This window comes from Eleutherodactylus coqui, chromosome 1 (assembly GCF_035609145.1).
Source record: "Eleutherodactylus coqui strain aEleCoq1 chromosome 1, aEleCoq1.hap1, whole genome shotgun sequence".
NCBI classification, from domain to species: Eukaryota; Metazoa; Chordata; class Amphibia; order Anura; family Eleutherodactylidae; genus Eleutherodactylus; species Eleutherodactylus coqui.
Genome location: NC_089837.1, coordinates 154,610,877 through 154,630,139, shown reverse-complemented (window position 1 = coordinate 154,630,139; position 19,263 = coordinate 154,610,877). Strand labels below are relative to the sequence as shown.

General features: G+C 39.3%; 1 protein-coding gene across 3 annotated transcripts in view; it reads right to left on the bottom strand.

The window, feature by feature from the left end:
• FGF12 (fibroblast growth factor 12) overlaps positions 1–19,263 on the bottom strand; it is a 457,953-nt gene that overhangs the window by 28,591 nt on the left and 410,099 nt on the right. For all 3 annotated transcript variants that reach the window (XM_066602030.1, XM_066602036.1, XM_066602023.1), the window contains exon 4: positions 17,871–18,069. In XM_066602030.1, coding sequence (XP_066458127.1) covers positions 17,871–18,069 — 199 coding nt within the window. The remainder of the gene's footprint in view (positions 1–17,870; positions 18,070–19,263) is intronic.

Genomic DNA, 19,263 nt, shown 5'->3' with positions numbered 1-19,263 from the left:
AATTACACTCGTGTAATAGCTTGTATGTCTCTTTAATCTTTTAATATATTTGTATTAAAATTGCTGTTATTTTACCACTGTAAATCAAGTTTGAAGTGGCTGCCACTAGAAGTCTCTCTTCCAGCCCTATTGCAATCCACTGCCTGTTGCTAGGTACTTAGCCTCTCCCTCATGTCCTACTGCTCCAGTACCTACAGAAGCTGTCTTCACTGACTGCTCCCTGTATTCAGAGGCTGATAGATCTACAGATACAAGATGTGCAATCTCCGCAATCTATGTCTCTGCTGCTGTTACAGCACGTGCGTGTATAAATTGCTTCAGGTTTCCTGGCCATTTGGCTAGAATATCTGAATTGTCTGAATCATCCTGGGAAAGCAGAGGGGTGGTCATTGAGATACTGCCTCCCTGCTGATTGGACAAGAGACAGAGCAATGCAGCATGGGAAGTAATGGAAGGAAGTACAGGACAGTGAACTACTGGTAGAATGCTAGGCTTGCAACACGTCCCTGCCTAATAATAGATTGCAAACAGCAGGACAGCAGAAAAGTGAGAAAGACCACCTGAAAATCAAAAACATGAAATGGGGTGCAAACAGCAGCAAATAAGAGGGTAAGGAGAACCTGGTGTATTTTAAAAACTTGTTGAAAACTCGGGTATGCTTTAAGCAAGTCTGTGCAATTAGTAAGCCAAACCTCTGACTCAGATTCCTCAATTTTCCAAGACTACGACTCCTTTATATATGACTCATGCTTTTCAAGTGACAAATTTACTTTATTAAAATGGTTAATATCAGGCTTTTCATCACCATTATGATAAAATAATCAAGATATTTAGATAGAGCATGGGAGGGATTATTCAAAAAAATGTAATATTTAATTAATTATATATATATATATATATATATATATATATATATATATATATATATATATATATATGTGTGTGTGTGTGTTTTTTTTTATATAAGTTGAGTGGGAACATTTCTACCAACTCCAACTCCACCAAAATTGGAATCTGACCCCCGACTCCACAGCCCTGGCTTTAAGTCTCGAATTCACTTCCTTAAAATGGCAGGCACTGCACTTCCTTATATAAATTAAACCGGCTTCACACGGGCATGTTGGCTCGCAATATGCAGTAAATAGAACCTATTGATTTCAATGAGTTCATTCAAATGCGAATACTTTTCCTGCACATTTCAGTTGCGCAAAAAAATACACAGCATACTCTATTTTCCTGTGATTTTGTACACCAAATGCAAATGTACGCGCAATATGCTAGGACATGTGTGATATGCTGCTTAATTGTGCAGGAAAAGAACACATCTTAAACTCAGACTAATTAGCCATTGCAATGGCTGGGAGCAGCAATGCATGTTTTTTTGCATGCTCAAAATGCACAAAAATCAGCAAAATATATGCTGATGCGCGTGCAGAAAGACAATATTCGTTCTGCAAATACACGACGCTCATGAACACAAAAATACACATACACTCGTATGAAGCCGGCTTTACAGTTAGCATGTCAATAAACTGCCCCAGCAGTGTCTTCACTATGTCGGGCCAATTCTGGCTATAGAGGGAGTCAGCTGTAGCCAATTCTGGATGCTTACCTTTCCTGCCCGCCCCCTTGCCCAGTGTAGGTGGCTTATCTGTCTTCACCACCACTGTGGCTCTGTGTCAGGCTTCACCGCTGCCTGCATTGCACTAAGGCTTTTCGCTCCCTTTATCATATAATATATTGTTAAAGGTTCATCTAGGGCTGTGCAAATGTGCTGCGCTCCTGTAGCATCAGTTGATGTCTAAGGCTGGTGACACTCTACTGTATTTTGTCCCCAATTTTTTGCATCCGAGGACACCGTCCCAGTACATTTACTAATCATGGATATGTGAGCGCTGCCCAGTTAACACCGATCAGAGTTCGAATGCATGACCCGGTGGCTGCTGAATTAGCTGATATTTTTTAGTTTATCATACTCTGCTGGGCTGGCATCCCCTTGAGGCAAAAAAAATGTGTATTAAAAAAAGTAAAAATTTAATAAATTATAAAACTGTAAGAAAAAAACATTTTTTTTTTACAAAGTGCCTTTTTATGTAAAAGATTTTTAAAAAAGCTTTAAATATTGTTGTCACAACCGCAATACACAGTACTATAAAAATAGTATGTCCATTTTCCTGCAAAAGGAATAGTGCCTCCCAAAAATCACAAAAGGTCCTATGTATTTAGATGTAGAAAAATAGTAACACGTGAAAAGAACTATAAATTTGGTATCTCCACAATCATAGTGATCCACTGAATAAAGTTAATGCCATTAACACTGTATAGACAACACTATAAAAAAAATGGCGGAATTTGTTATTTTTTTCCCTATCCCTCAAAAACAAATTTAAGAAGTTGAACAATACATATGTATCCCACAGTTGTGCCGCTATAAAGTACAACTCATCCTCCAAAAAAACGAAGCTTCACATGGCTATTTTTTCAGCTCATTTAACAAAAGAAAAAAAAATTTAAATTGAGACTTGTCCATTAAGTTAAAAAAAATTTTTTTACTTTTTTGCCAAGTTATTCTAGAATTGACCATATGTAGTACACCGCATTCTTCTGTTTCTCCTCGTACTTTATCGAAATGAATGGCGTCAGCAGCCCACAAGTAAATGAAGTTAAAGGAGTTCTCCCACTTCTAACTGTTTTGCTGCAGGGAGCAAACCGTTAAGTACATTGCAAAGTGGCCCAGTTTAGTACTGCAGCCTGAGTCCTATAAAAGTGACTCAGCTGTACCAACCATGGCCATTGCACAATATGCAGTAAAACAGCTAGAAGTGGGTCACCCCCTTTACCACACAGCATAGAACAGTTGGGTTTTAATTCCAGATTAGGAACTAGAAACACTGAGGAGCAGATTTATGAAAACTGTCTGGAAGTAAAACTGTCTTTGTTGCCGATAACAACCAATTACAGAGCAGCTTTCATTTTTCAAGAGCACTATGAGGAATGAAAGCTGAGCTCTGATTGGTTGCTATAGGCAACAAAGACAGTTTTTGTTGTAGACCGTTTCATAACTCTCCCCACTGAGTTTGTAAAAGGAAAGTGTCATCAGAAAATGACCTATTGTATAAATCAAGTTATGTTACACATATATTTAAAGAATTGTTCAGTTAGGATTTATATTTTTTTTAAACCCTATTGTTTATATGTCAAGTGCATTCTAATAGTTTATTATGTTAATTATGTGCTAAGCCTCTTGGTTCTTTTTACTTGGACTCTTAATTACAAATCTTTCTTTTGAACTTGCTCTGGATTCTTCTTCAGGTGAGTCCTCTGCTTCTTGAGCAACATTACGTTGTCTTCAGAGAGACTTGATGTCTTTAAAACTGCTAGGTTAGGACATGAGGCCTACACTCTTTAGTGTTTCCCAAACTCCAGTCATCAGGGACCCCCAACAGGTCATGTTTTCAGGATATCCTATAGTAAGAACACCTGTCTGAGGCACTGATAATAAACATCACCTGTGCAACACTGAGGAAATCCTGAAAACATAACCTGTTGGGATCCATGAGTTGGGAAACACTGATTTAGTTCATAACAACTACCAGAGACTACAGCATATTTTTATCTCCCAGTGCTCCATAGATGGCTTCCTATGGTCGATCACACCCCAGTGTACGGATCTATTCTAGGTCGCGGGAGATGGGATGAGACATCACTTGTGGTGCCTTAATGATAACTTGTTGGATGACCTATACTTTAAAGACCATGCTTTACAGATGTACACATTGCCATAAACGAATTTGCTACTATTCACCAATATAATAATACTAGAGCACCCCTCCAGTGGGAGGAGCTAAAAAGCATTGTCAGGGGTATTTTCATATCTCATGGAGCGAGGTTGAACAGAGAGGTCTGAAAACCTAAAGGATCTTCTTGCCACAACCAATCAGAGCTCTTCCTCAGACTTATTGAAAGCAGTTTTCTACACTTAGACAACAGATTTTGACCATTTTAGATTAGCGGTCTCTCTGTTACAGAAACAAATTGAAAAGCAGCTATTTTGAATACTGTGACAAGTGTGGAAACTGATTTTGGTGCTTATACGATAAGTCTTCAATTCCTTATTGCCTTTGCATAATAGATGGTTGTCTGTCCTTCACGGGAATATCAATTCAAAAATGTTTGTACCTTTTTAACTTAACTGTATTATAAGACTCTTAATAAAAATATTTTGAACCATAAAAACAAACTAAAATTCAGCAGTTTTCACATTGTCCACTGAGTTTAATAAGAGCCTGACACTTTCTGCTCTCTAGAGAAAACTTTTTCAGCAGTCATCTCATTTTCAGAACAGGCAAGATTAAAATGAAAGGTAACATCTATATATAGATCTTGAATGATTATTGTTCATTTTTTTTACTATCCAATGATTATTTGGATGACAATCATTTCGTATAAAAGGGTCCTATGCCTAAAAGTAGTTTGACACTTCCTATTCTTTGTAACCCTGTCTGTGATGATAATGAGATGACTTCTGAAAAGTTTTCTGTGCAACAAAACTTTTCAGCAGTCATCACATAATCATCAAAGGCAGAATTTCAAAGACAGGTAACATCTAAATAGAGATAACATAGGATCTGCCAATCATAATAGATGATGATCACAGTTTATCTGCTCCCCTCCATACAAAACTACCTCTGTACAAGTTATGGAGCATGCCTAGGGCAGTCTTCCACATAAGTCAATGGGTCCTGTCTTGTCCATTGTGTCTGCTGCACCAAAGGCAATGTGGTCAACCCAATAGTCATGTACAGACAACAGAATAAAATAATCTACAAGCAGAAAATAAAACCACATCATAAAATTGAAAATATTTCACTATTTAGTCTTAATTATTAAAAAATTATGATAGATATATTCCATTTAAGTGGATAACTTAGAATAAAAATCTAAGCTACAGTATTTTGTAAGGATACAGAAGATACTGATTGCTCTGGACACCAGGCTAATCTTTATGTACAATATGTCATCTACATGATATGAAACTATAGATAAAAATAACCTCGAGTTACCATAAAAATTGGTAACTGTCAGTATTCAGAACCTGTATAGGAAAATAGAGGAAATGCCAAAACAGAGGACTGGCCGAATAAAAAGAAAAACAAGTTGTGGCCCAAACTTTACTAATGATTAGGCTAGTTATTTGATATGAAATATTTACATAGCAGCAGTCTTACAGTCAGGAGAAAATACTTCTCTAACATAATCAACTTCTCTTGCCAACATTATTTTTAAAGTGCGTAGTTGCAGTTTTGTGACTTTCATTAGCAAATTTACTAAAATTTGGCAGCTGACAAGTTAGCCCAAATACGGTAGGCTGAATTTTGAACCTTTTTATTTTATTATTTTGGATTTAATACAAAACCTAACTAGGATTAATTAAAGTTTCTTTAAAAAGCTTCTGTGATCTATACATAGCAAAGGGAAATGTAAATACAAGACAGTCTGAATTATACCCTGTGAAGGCTATTATGGTATATTTGGGGGCCAGATCATTATTAATGCTGCCAGCTGCCATGAAAGCCTATCAGCACCCCACAAAATAATCACAGGAGTGCCAATCAGGTGACAGAGGGAGCCTCTTCCCTCTAACTACTTAGATGCTGCGGTATCAATTATGTTAAATAGCTGGAATAGTTGCAGGTGACAACTATAACATAGCTGGCACTGGCTCTGTATGAAGGAGTTTCCCTACATGTAGACATAGCCATTAAATGACCCAAATTAATACCAAAAGGTGATTGATTTGCTAGTAATAGAATTACCTTAGAGGGTTTGTCTACTCAGATAAAAATATAAAATCGATATGTCTGCAGGTCATATGCGATACACTTACAATTAGCTCGGGTACTCCACTGTTTTTGACAGTCACATGACAGAGTGCGACAATCGATGTGGTGGTACATCTCATCTGCAATCATTTGACCTAGCTTCAGACTGCCCTGCCCTTTCAGATGGAGTGTGCAGCACCTGTCAAGCTGTACAAATTTTAATGGATACTGTACCTTTCGTCTAAAAGTCCTGGGCAATCCAGAGATAAGTCTCATGATCGGTAGAGAGGACATCCAGCTACAAGAGTTAAATATGCACTCCAACATCACATGACTGTCGGGAAAGGTGGGGGGGGGGGGGGGGAAGGTAGAGAACATTAACCTAATTGTAAGTGTATATGAAATGGCCAAAAAAAGATTTGGTACCGTGTTAACGGTAGAGCAAATTGTGATTGTTCTCAGTGAGGACAACCAATTAATCTTGTAGATAAGATACCTTTTAATGGCTAACAAAAATACATGATGTTACAGCAAGCTGTGGCAAACAAGTATAACATACAGATGCAAAGGGGAGGGAGACACCCCTCTTGATTTAAGTAAATGTTCACACCCAGAAATTTGAGACTTAAAATAACACAAGAAAATCTGAGCAAAGAGATAAATACTAAATCAGTCCACTGAGCTGAGGAATGTGACAGTTTTATGATGTCTGTTATCTCTACTGCACATAGAGGAAAGTGGAAACAGACTGTACATAGAATAAGATGGAAACACGACCTCTGCAGCACCACCTATTGAATGGAGAAAATGAAAAGTCTGAAGGAGGTCAAGGTGAGTCCATTTTCCAATCATTGTTTTTTTGTTTTTTTTTAATAAAAATTCAGAAATTCATTGTAAGAATGTTGCCATCTAATAGGTGGTGCTGCAAAAGTAGTGTTTCCATCTTCTATGTGCAGTCTGTTAAAAAGTCACATGATGACAATATGTTCACAGGAATGGCAGGTAACATGAATGCATCAACTAATGGATGAATGCTCCCAGATGTTTTGTCTACAATGACAGGAATCATTTGATTCATGCGTTTGATTAATTCATGGAGGAATCCATTGCCATCGTAATAATGTGACTTAACTATGGACAAAAAAACTCTGAAAATATATTTTTAACTTTTAAGCTGTTCTTTTTAAGTTCTGTTTAGCCATTTCTTAGTTTTTGTGCCAGAAGATAAATTGCTGGCAGAAGAGGCTGGTAGTGGCTTATCTCCCTCTCTAGCAAAAATGCACAGTAACGGGGAGTTAAGGGAAGGCAGGGATAAGCTTGCTTGGCTTACAAGCTATATTATATGATTGCCAGGTATTCACAACTTGTTAACATTTGGCTATTAATGTAATCAAAAGCAGAGCCACAAAGAATATTAGTCACTGTGGTCATCAGATCTGTTGTCTTTCTGGATGTCATATAACTGCAAAGGCTACATGCCCACCACTGGTCATGTCAGGGTGTATTTAGGGACAACACGAACAAAAAGAAACACATGAGACTAACTGCTTTTTTTAAATTTTGCACCAAAATTATTTTTTTAGTCCTGGAAAGGAGAATGTTACACTCCTGTGTACTTAAAGTACTAGACAGAAACACTAGCTATAATAAGAACAAGACAACACCCCTTCATTAAGCATATGCCCTTCATTGTTTATGGCAGCCCATATTTTATCTACAGACACATGCTGCTTTGAACAGTATGTACAACATTCAATGACTGTTACAAACTTCAATTCCACATCTCTGTCCAGCTGTCAGTGGCGTGGCGCCAATGTAGACAGATCACGCATTCGGAACCTTTGACAAACTCAGTACTACTGTGAGATTGGCTTGTTAAAACATTGCTGTATGGCCACTGGTTTAGCGGAGAAAGGCAATGCACTACTATAGTAATGAGGGTAAGAGAGGGCACTATTATACTAAAAAGGGCCAACAGGGAGTACTATTATATTAATGAGGGCTATTGGGGGCACTGTCAAACTACTAACGACCACTTGTCTGTATGTTTGTGTGTGAGTGCTTCTGATGCTCCGTCCCTAGTAATGTCATTTCTCCGCCCCCCTGGTGACACCATCAAAGATCCTACAACATATATAAAACACAAAGTGTGACCGACAGAAGAACAACAGTTAGGGCTCTTGGAAGGGGAGGATAAAAATAACATACTGAGAATACAACTGAGGCCGCAGTCACACGGGCGCATCGGCACCCGTACACCGTCGCCGATGCGCCCGTGTGACTGACACCAGCAGACGGCCGTACCTGAAGACGGCCGTCTCTCTCCAGCGCCGGAGGAAAGAACATGTAACCGGCTTCACGGCTTCATTGCCGGTCATGTGTTCTTTCCTCCGGCGCTGCAGAGAGGCGGCCGTCTTTAGGTACGTCCGTCTCCTTCCTGCAGTCACATGGGCGTATCGGCGCCGGTGTAAGGGTGCCGATGCGCCCGTGTGACTGAGGCCTTAGCCATTATTATCTCAGAAGACACAACTCAGTAGTCCTGGCAGAAGACAACAACCTACCATCACCACAAAGATCCAGTGGGCTAAAAGGACCTGTGGTGATGTCACTGCTGTGGGAGGAGCCAAGCTGTGTGTGCGATGTGTGGGGTGTACTAGAGCTGTGTGTGTGCAAGTACCATGTAGCAGAGCTACACCAGAAACACTGGTACTATAATTTTTCTACACAACTCAGAAGTCCTGACAGAACACATTGACCTACAACCACCACAGAGATCCGGTGGGCTAAAGCACCTGTGGTGATGTCACTGCTGTGGAAGGAGCCAAGCTGTGTTTGTGTTTTGTGGTAATCAAGCTACTGTGAGAGTGATGTGACACCAGAAACACTGTGACTATAATGTCCTAATAATTACTAGTTTTACTAATAAGGGTCACAGTGAAACACTATTAACCCCTTCATGACCCGGCCCTTAAAAAAATCATAACTCATTTATTTATCCATTAACGTAGCTGTATGAGGGCTTACTTTTTGCGGGACGAGTTGTATTTTGCAATGGTGCTATTTAATGCACCATATAATGTACTGAAAAACTTTTTAAAAATTCTAAGTGGAGTAAAATGAAAAAAAAAAAACGACATTCCACCATCTTTCAGTGCGTCTTTTTTCTACGGAGCACAAACTGCAACAAAAGCAACATGATAGCTTTATTCTACGGGTCAGTACAATTGCTACGATGTCAAACTTGTGTAGTTGTTTTTTTTACTACACAACTCTTTTTTCTTTTCAATTTTTTTCAATTATTTTCTGCGGTCATCTTCTGCGCGCAATAACTTTTTTATTTTTCTGTCGATGTAGTTCAGTGAGGGCTCATTTTTTGCGGGATGTCCTGTAGTTTCCGTTAGCAATTTGGAATACGTACGACTTTTTGATTGCTTTTTGATTGCTTTTTATTGCGTTTTTTCTGGGAGACAGGGTGACTGAAAAAGTGCATTTCTGGCGTTCGACATTCACCATGTGGGGTAAATAATGCGCTACTTTGATAGATCAGACTTTTACAGACGGGACGATACCAAATATGTATTTTTATTTTTTTATTTAGACTTTTTAATTATAGATATGGCAAAAGGGGGGTGATTTAAACTTTTAGTACTTTTTTTTTACAATTAAAAAACTTTATTGTTCTTTTTTTCACTTTACTTTTAAGTCCCCCTGGGGGACTACAATATGCGATACTTTGATTGCTCCTGCAGTATGACGTAATGCTATACAGGCAGCCTATCAAGCCACCCCACAGGGATGGCTTGATAGGCAGTCTCTCAAGGCAGCCCTGGGGCCTTTCAGAAGGCCCCTGGCAGCCATGACACCTGCACGGCTCCCCCGATCTCACCGCGCGCGCGCACGGGGGGGGGGCGTGCAGGACCCCCGAACAGCATTCAGGGGCTTTAAATGCCGCTGTCAGAATTGACTGCGGCATTTAAAGGGTTAATAGCTGATCGCGGGTATTGCCCGCAGGTGTCAGCTGTAATAAACAGCTGACGCCCGCGCTGTATGCAAAGAGGTCGCCCCGCGACCTCTCTGCATACATACCCTGACGCTCCAGGACGTAAATGTACGTCCTGGAGTGGGAAGGGGTTAAAAAATAGTGTCACAGAGAGGGCACTTATTTAGTGGGGGGATTCTGAGAGAAGGGAGTAGTGGGAGGATGGGGAGAGTGTATTTAAAGAAGTCTTCATGGCGGTCTAAGTCGGAAGAAAAAACGCAACAGACGTTACCAATCAGAGAAATCACTGGAGGTACCTGCACTGCAATCACTATTACGGTGTAGAGCTGATATCTGACTATTATTAGGTGACGGAATTATTCAAATCTTATACTAGAGCTGAGTTGCTGGGGACAGGGCCTAGTTCTGAGTTTTGCTATGGGGCCCCATGAATTCTACATATACCCATGCCTACTGTATTTTAATTGTTGGTATCATTATTATAGAATTGGCAGAGATTGACAAAAGGTAAAACTATGACACTGGGGGTCAACCTTGTTGCAACATTACAACCAACCAATGACTTCATAAGTAAAATAAAAGCATGAATTAAATATGGTAAACAAGGATGTTACTATTAATTGTTGGCACATTAAAAAAATACCCACTCCAAAAAAAACCCAAAAACAACACTATAACCACACGTGCTGAGTACAGCTCCGGCAGACTTGTTTACGCCATCCATACATCACTGGAGAGTTAATAAGGACTCACTGCACTGGAAAGATAGGGCAGACATGAGAAAGGGTAATGCTTTATACAAGGGAATTGATTGCACACCAAATGAATAATTACACTGTAACAAAGCAGCCAGGGTTTCCCAGCTATCTTCCTCTCCCATAAAAACGGACAGGGCGGTGGGGGAAGTAATGCGCTGTTGTATCGGGAAATTCAATGAGTGCATTTGCTTTCCTATATGCTGTTTGATACCGGGAAGCGCTAAAAGGAAATTGCAGTGAATGCTGAGCTGATTTGCTGACTGAAGTCTCTCGTATTTAACTAAAGTGCCTGAGGGAATGTGAGGAGGAAAACGCTGGCACCGAACAAGTGGAACATATCTCCTATGTGCAGCTTTTGCTTCAATCTCCCATATTCCATCTTAATCACACACCACCCAGCATAAAGATCCTGTCTCCTTACTTTTATAGAAATCCATGTAATGACCTTATTAAACATGCCACACTTAGATATTACTTCCGCTTCTGGATGTGTTCTTCTGAATGTAGAAGCGAGATGCTTCATATAGTGATTTCGACTCATTAAATTATTTTGTTAGTTAAATTTGCATTTTTCCAACCTGGTAGAACAAAATTGTTGTCCGTATAAAACCCTATTCACACAACGCAGCTATGGTAGCTGCATCCAAAAATCATGGGCATCTGAAGCATTGGATTCCTATGTATTCATTCAGATGAGCGATTTTTGGGCGTGTAAAAAAATCGTGTCGGGAAAAATAGCACATTGGCGACTGAAAACAGTGACTGACTTAAATGGCGCATGAAAAAATAGGTCTTGCTCTATCTTTTGCTGAGATACGCTGGTAACTCCTATATACTTCTATGGGAGGTTAAAAAAAGAGAGTGGGAGGGAGTTTAGCTTTTGGGAAAAGAAGAGAGCTGGCTATTTAAGCATTAGAAGTCATTTCGATGAATTCTGCCGACCGAGAGATTACTACACTGCAGTGCATTTTTTCGCTGATACGCCGCAGCCGCCCATGTGAATGGACGAGAAAACGCTAATTAAGATCAGGCCTGCATCGCGGCTATTCTTTATTCATGGTCTTTTTAGCCACAATCCGTTGTGCATACAGACATATGAAAGAAACCTAAGGTCCATGAACTATGGAGTGCATGGAAAAAGTGCCCATGGACTCTTGGAGAGTAAGATACTGGCAGTTATGGCAATTATAGCTGTGTACTTCAGATTTAAATTCCTCATATTATTAACATTTAGAGAGATGCATGCTAAAATCAGTGCTAGACAAATCCCAAAAGCCAGGTAGCTAATGCGCCTTGAACCAGCTCCTGAAGTCATTCAACTTGCTTGTAATGTACCAGTATTCTGTCTACCCCTGTTTTAAAGGGGTTATTCAGTTGTAAATTATTAATGGCGTGTCATTAGGATAGGCTATCAGTAGTAGATCAGTGACGGTTTGCTGTCCAGGATCCCTGCTGATCAGCTTTTTGATGGGTCAGTGTTTTGGTGCACTGAACTAATCTCTGCAGGAAGCAGACAGCTCTGTACCCACTGCAGTGGGCAGGCTTGGTATTCTCCCCAATTTCCCATTCACTTCAATGCCTGTAATACCAAGCCTGGCCATCGCAGTGGGAACAGAGCTGTTTGCTTCATGCAGAAATCAGCTCAGTGCACAAGTGCAGTTGCCCAGCGAATAACTGATCAGGGGCGTTACAGGGCAGCACACCACTGCTAACTATTAACCTAGAACAAAATGGAAAAGGAATTAAAATGCCAGGTAAAAATATACAGCTAATTAATACAACTGAGAACCATGTTAGTAGAAGTGGGAAGAAAGAACAAAGACAAAAAATTCTGAAGGGAAGTAGAGGAGACACCAAGAGACACCAATCACAAACTAAAATGCTCCAACACAAATGCACAGAGCATGGGAAACAAACAAGGTGAATTGGAGTTTCTAACACAGGAAGAGAAATATGATGTCATAGGCATCACGGAAACTTGGTGGAATGATACACATGAGTGGAATACAAGGCTTGAAGGATAGAACTTCAGACCTAGTAAAAGAAGAGGAGGTATTGCATTGTATGTTTGAAAAGCATGCATCTCCACAGAGATTCAAGCTTCAGAGCATGATAGTTCTGTAGGAGAGAACAACAGAAAGGACACCATTGTAGGCATTTACAATAGGCCACCTGGTCAAGCAGAAGATATTGATGAACTCTTTCTACATCAGATGGCCAAGCTATCAAAAAAGCACAACATACTGATCATGGGAGATTTTAACTATCCAGACATTTGCTGGGAATCTCTCTCCGGCAAAAGTAATGGATCCAACAAATTCTTATCTGCTCTTGCTAACAACTTTATCTTCCAAAAGATAAAAGAGAAAACAAGGAGATCTGCTATCTTGGACCTAACTCTTACCAGCAGGGAGGAAATGGTCAAGGAAGTAAGGGTGGCTGGGACCCTAGAAGACAGTGATCATGCTATTGTTGAATTTTGGATAACAAAGGGAGGAAGACCTGAAAAGACTCAGACCTCAAGGTTGGATTTCAGAAAGGCAGATTTTAATGGACTCAGACAGAGGGTAGGAAGAATCCAATAGCTGATGTTCTTAAGGACAGAAATGCCCAAGAAGGTTGGGAAATATTGTGAAATGAGACTCTCAAAGAACAGTCGTTAACCATCTCTAAAATAAGAAAAAATTGGAAGTATTTAAAGAGACCAGGATGGATGAACACAGAACTTACACACATGTTAAAAAGGAAGAAAAATATCTTTATCAAATGGAAAGAGGTGGGAATATTTAAAGAAAGAAAACAAGGTGGTATGCAAAAACTGTAGGGCAATTGTCAGAAAAGCTAATAATGAATTGAGGCTTGCAATAGAGACCAAAAGCAATAAAAAGGGATTTTGGGGGTATGTCAAAAGCAAAAAAAAGTCAAAGATGCTATTGGACACTTACAAGATAAAAATGGTGAATTGGTTAAGAATGATGTTGAGAAGGCCGAACTTTTAAATTCCTATTTTGTATCTGTTTTCTCTCAGAAAGTAGATGGAACATCAACTGATCTTCCATGTGCTATTGGGGGAATACAAGAATGCAGGCTATCTATATGCAGAGAGATGGCGAGGAAACACTTAGCTAACTTAAATGAATTCAAGTCTCAAGGTCCACATGAATTACATCCTAGGATACTAAAGGAAGCATTATTGGTAAATGCAGACCCAATTGCCGAAATCTTTGAAAAATCCTGGAGAACAGGAGATGACCCAGAAGATTGGAAAAGAGCAAATGTTTTCCCTATCTTTAAAAAAGGGAAAAAAATAGATCCAGGAAACTACAGGCCTGTGAGCCTGACTTCTATAGCGGGAAAGATCTTTGAACAAATTAAACATCATATGTACAAGTACTTGGATGAAAAGTACTTCAATGGAAGTCTTCAAACAGAAGCTGGACAGACATGTGTCTAGGATGATTTAGTGAATCCTGCAGTGAGCAAGGGATTGGATACGATGAGATCCCTTCCAAATCTACCATTCTATGATTCTACTATTAATGGCCTATCCTACGTATAGGCCACTGATTGTTTACAACTGAACAACCCCTTTAAGTATAATAGATTATAATGCCATTTATCATTGCTTTCATCCAGTCTTTTAATATGAACTATAACGATTTAAACATATTGAATATAAAGTGATTGATAGAAGTGTTATTTAAAAGACCTTTTTGTGTATATGAAAATAGTTTGCAACCTAATGCCAGTAGTTACTGTACTTTTACAGTATGTCCTATGGCAACACTTTCTTTGTGTGCTGTGGTCTTGTTGAGTCAAGCCATAGAAGAATGTATGACTCTAAATCTACGGTACATTAATGTGTGTGGTAAGTAAAACAGCTGCAAGATTTAGGCATGTCACCGTCCGCTCCGATAACCCTTATGGCAAGTTCACACTGGTATTTGCATATATGAACATAAGTAAAACAAAACTCAATATTCACCTTATACCGCTCCATTTAACTGCTACTGGTGCTGTGGCCCCTCACCAGTCTTTATTTACCTACTGAAATAATTATGGACTGCAAAGGTACAACACCGCTCCAGCCAATCACTAGACATAGGGTTCATGTCAGTATATACGGCACGTACAATTTTTATGCAGATGCCGGTTTGCTTTTTCTTATTTTCCACAATTCTGGTATGCAAAAAGGACACCTTAAACATAATAAATAATCCAGTCTGATTCAGTGACCAACAAGTCTTTTGCTATTCCAGCGGAAATTGAATTGATATGCCGTTCATTTCTAATTTTACAATCTTGCTCCTGGTTTCCAAATTTTTTCGATTTGGCTCATGAACATACCTTCATATCATATGGGCAGCTACGCATATGAGAATTCACCCAAAAAATGTAACAAAAGGTGATGTAAGAAATGAGCACAACTCTAGACAATATATGCAATGCAGATTGATCGTGTAAATACAATATCCCACATAACCTAACAAACAAAGCTAAGGTGGTACATATACAAGCTGGCATCTGGGTAATATGCGATAGAGGTTGGTCTGGCAATTTATGTGCCTGAATATGGCTATCCAGGGAAATACAATAACTTGACAGCATCGGCAAGAACAGAATTCCGAGAGCAATCTGTCTGACTTGAATAGCAGAATGCATTTAATGGAATGATGGCCAGATACCGCTAAGGTTTGTGATAAAGTACATGACATTCTCCAGGATACAAAGCTTCAAAACTTTGCAATCTCTTTTTAGTAAGATCTGCTAGCTGTAAATCTCTCAATAAATCTCATTGCCATGCCATGTCTTGTAATGAGCATATTACCCTCCTATAGACATACAAAGAGCACAACAGACCAAAAAGCTGCTAAAATAACAGTTTGAATTCTTGGTGCTTGATAATGGAATCTACACATCCCCTCAGCTGAAAGGGGTTCAATAGTTTTATATAAAAATTGTGAAAATACAACTTTATATGTAGTGCTCCTGATGTGCTACGAGATGCTTGTACATATAGTGGATATAAAAAGGCTACTAACCCCGGTTAAAATGCCAGGTTTTTGTCATGTCAAAATGTGACATGATGAAGATGAATCATTTCGGATTTATTCCCACCTTCAATGTGCCCCATTATCTGTACAATTCCATTGAAAATCAAACTGAAATCTTTTAGGGTGGACACCCTCTTATATTCAGGGATGTCGTTGGGTTTAGAATGATCCAATCACATTTATGGTTCAAAAGTATTTTATTGAAGAACTACAAGGTACATAGAGGAATGAGTTTACATTCAAGACATGCAACAACAGTTATATTATATAATTCCTTATTAGACTCAAACTAGAGTCAGGAAGGAATTTTCTCCCCCCGAATGGGCAAATTGGCTTCTGCCTCGTTGGGTTTTTTTTTGCCTTCCTCTGGGTCAAAAAGGGGGGGGTTGAAACAGGCTGACCTAGATGAACATTGTCTTCATTTGGCCTAACATACTATGTTACTATATAGTTCTTCTATTTTATTAAACAGTAACATTAATAAGAGAAAAGATAGGTCTAGGCTCATACCAGGTGCACCCAGACCTTAACTCAACAGTATGGCTCTAGTCACATTTAAACGCGTGATAAATAATAGTCAGTACTCCGCTGCCATTATTTAGAGTGATTCTCATTTACTCCATATAAAGTTCAGCTCTTCTATAGGAATTTTCCTGACATTTTTCAGGAAAAGCCATGGCTCATAAAGAGCTCTCAAGAGACATCAAAGGGATCGGATTGTTGAATGGTATTAGTCAGGAGAAGGGTTCCAAAAAATGTTCAAGGCATCACATGTGCCATGGAACACAGTAAAGACGGTCATCAAGAAGTAGAGTAAATTTGGCACAACAGTGACATTACCAAGAACTGGACTTCATGAGCTGCGGGAGTTTCTGGCAAGTGCTGGTTGTGTAGTGCATGTGACAACCATCTCCCGTATTCTTTATATGTCTGGGCTGAGGGGTAGGGGGAGAAAGACAAAAGCTTGTTCTAATAAAGCCCGGCTATGTTTTGCTACAACCTACATCAAGGCTGCCAAATGTGTGTGGGAGAACGTGGTATGGTCTGATGAGAACAAGGTTGGACTTTTTGGCCATAATTCTAAAAGATATGTTTGGTGCAAAGCCAACACTATGCATCATCAGAAGAACACCATACCAACATTGAAGCATGTGGGAGGTAGCATTATGCTTTGGGGCTGCTTTTCCGCTACTGGAACTGGAGCTTTAGACAAGGTGGAGGGAATTATGAACACTTCCAAATGTCACTACGTTTTGGCACAGAGCCTTTAGGCCTCTGCTAAAAAGCTGAAGATGAATTTCACCTTTCAACATGACAATAACCCAAAGCATACCTCCAAATCAACAAAAGAATGGCTTCACCAAATCAATGTTATAGAATGGTCCACCAGAGCCTAGACCTGAATGCCATTGAAGATCTGTGGGTTGACCTGAAGTGGACGCTACACACGAGATGCCCTCACAATCTGACAGCTTTGGAGCACTTTTGCAAGAAGAGTGGGCAGAGATTGCCAGGTCAAGATGTGCCATGCTGATAGACACATACCCAAAAAGACTGAATGCTGTCATCAAGTCAAAGGTAACATTAACAGAGTATTAGTTTTAGGGTGTTCATATTTATGTAACCACATTATTTTACTTTTCTATTTACATTTTCCACCCTAAAAGATTTCAGTTTGTTTTTCAATAGAATTGTACAGATAACGGGTCACATTAAGGGCTCAGTCACACGGGCGCATCGGCACCCGTACACAGGCGCCGATGTGCCCATGTGACTGAGCCCTTCCTGCAGGAAGAAGACGGCCGTACTTCAAGACGGACGACTCCCCGCAGCGCTGAAGAAAGAACACATGACCGGCAATGAAGCTGGTCACATGTTCTTTCTCCCGGCGCTGCAGAGAGACGTCCGTCTTGAGGTACGGCCGTCTTCCTCCTGCAGTTACACGGGCGCCGATGCGCCTGTGTGACTAAGCCCTACAGGTGAAAATAATTCTGAAATGATTCATCTTTGTTAGATTTTCGCATGACAAAAACCTGGCATTTGACCAGGGGCGTGTAGACTTTTTATATCCACTTTCTATCCGTTGTATATCTATATGGATCTATAAGATATTTACATCATTTACACCAATATATATCACAACAGGAATGCACATTAGGACTACTTCTTTATATAAAATCTCAAAATCCATTCAGGAATGTTATGATGCATCCATGTAAATAAAATAGATTACTACCTTCTATAGGTTTTGGTACAAAATGTGATGATGGTTTGGTCTTTTTCACTCGATTTCCTTTCATGATTTGTCCTTCTTTACTGAGTCCTAAGAACCACTGACGGCCAGATTCCTGCTGCCGATAAAGTGTTGAGGAATAGATGACGTAGTAATTCTCAAACACAGACTCTTTAAATCTGCATTCTTGGGTAAAAACATCCTATAGGTAAAAGGAAAAGATGACAAATTAGGTTGTAAGCATGACAAGAGTGCAGTTTGCAATCATATTTGATGGCTGTTGTGTTAACGAAGCAAGGATGCCTTTGTGAATATCCTCCAGTAAGAATATCTATATTCTATTTAGAAGTATTAGCCTTTTAAAAGCTAATGTGTGATACAATGACAGCAATACCAAAATGATATACATTATATATAATGGATATGTATAAAACGTACTGTGCAAACGTTTAGGCAGGAAAAATGCAGCAACGTAAGAATACTTTCAAAAATAAAATTAGTAATAGTTTATTTTTAAACAATAACAATTCTATTTTTGAAATTAACAAAATACCAAGTGAATTAACAAAAGAGAAATCGAAATGAAATCAATTTTTGGTTAACTCCTGAGTGTGTTCAGTACAAACCGCTGATGGATTGCGTTGAGGGGTTAATGTATGTTTTTCCATTTTTGTTCTGCTTTTGTGGATATTTTTGTGCACTTATGAATTCCGTTGTATTTTTTATACATATAACAGTAAAAAAGAAACATCAGAACGTTTGACCACTACAAAGATTCTAATATTTAAGTCTTATTATTCATAGAAGTGAATGGCAGTTATAGATGCAGCATAACGCAGCCCATTCACCTCTTTCTGTAACTCCAAACCAATCCCAGCCACCGCATTCAGTGAGGCCAGGGATAGTTGTGTCCCACAGGAGGGACTTGTATCTATCAGATGTTTATGGCCTATGCTGAGGATATGGCATAAAAGTCTCCAATGGGAATACCCATTTAAAGGGAAGCATCACCATTGATCCCCAAATAGTTATTGCTTTAAGCAATTTTCCAAAAAGTAAACTTTTCTATCAGTTTGTGTCTGCACCTTCTACATAGGCGGACAATACCAGAAGAAAAAAAAACACTTGCAGATGTTCATGGCCTATGCTGAGGATATGGCATAAAAGTCTCCAATGGGAATACCCATTTAAAGGGAAGCATCACCATTGATCCCCAAATAGTTATTGCTTTAAGCAATTTTCCAAAAAGTAATAATTAAACTTTTCTATCAGTTTGTGTCTGCACCTTCTACATAGGCGGACAATACCAGAAGAAAAAAAAACACTTGCATGTTTCAGGCATCTGTTGTGCCCTAAATTATATGCTATGACTATGGGCATAACAAAAAGCCTGAAA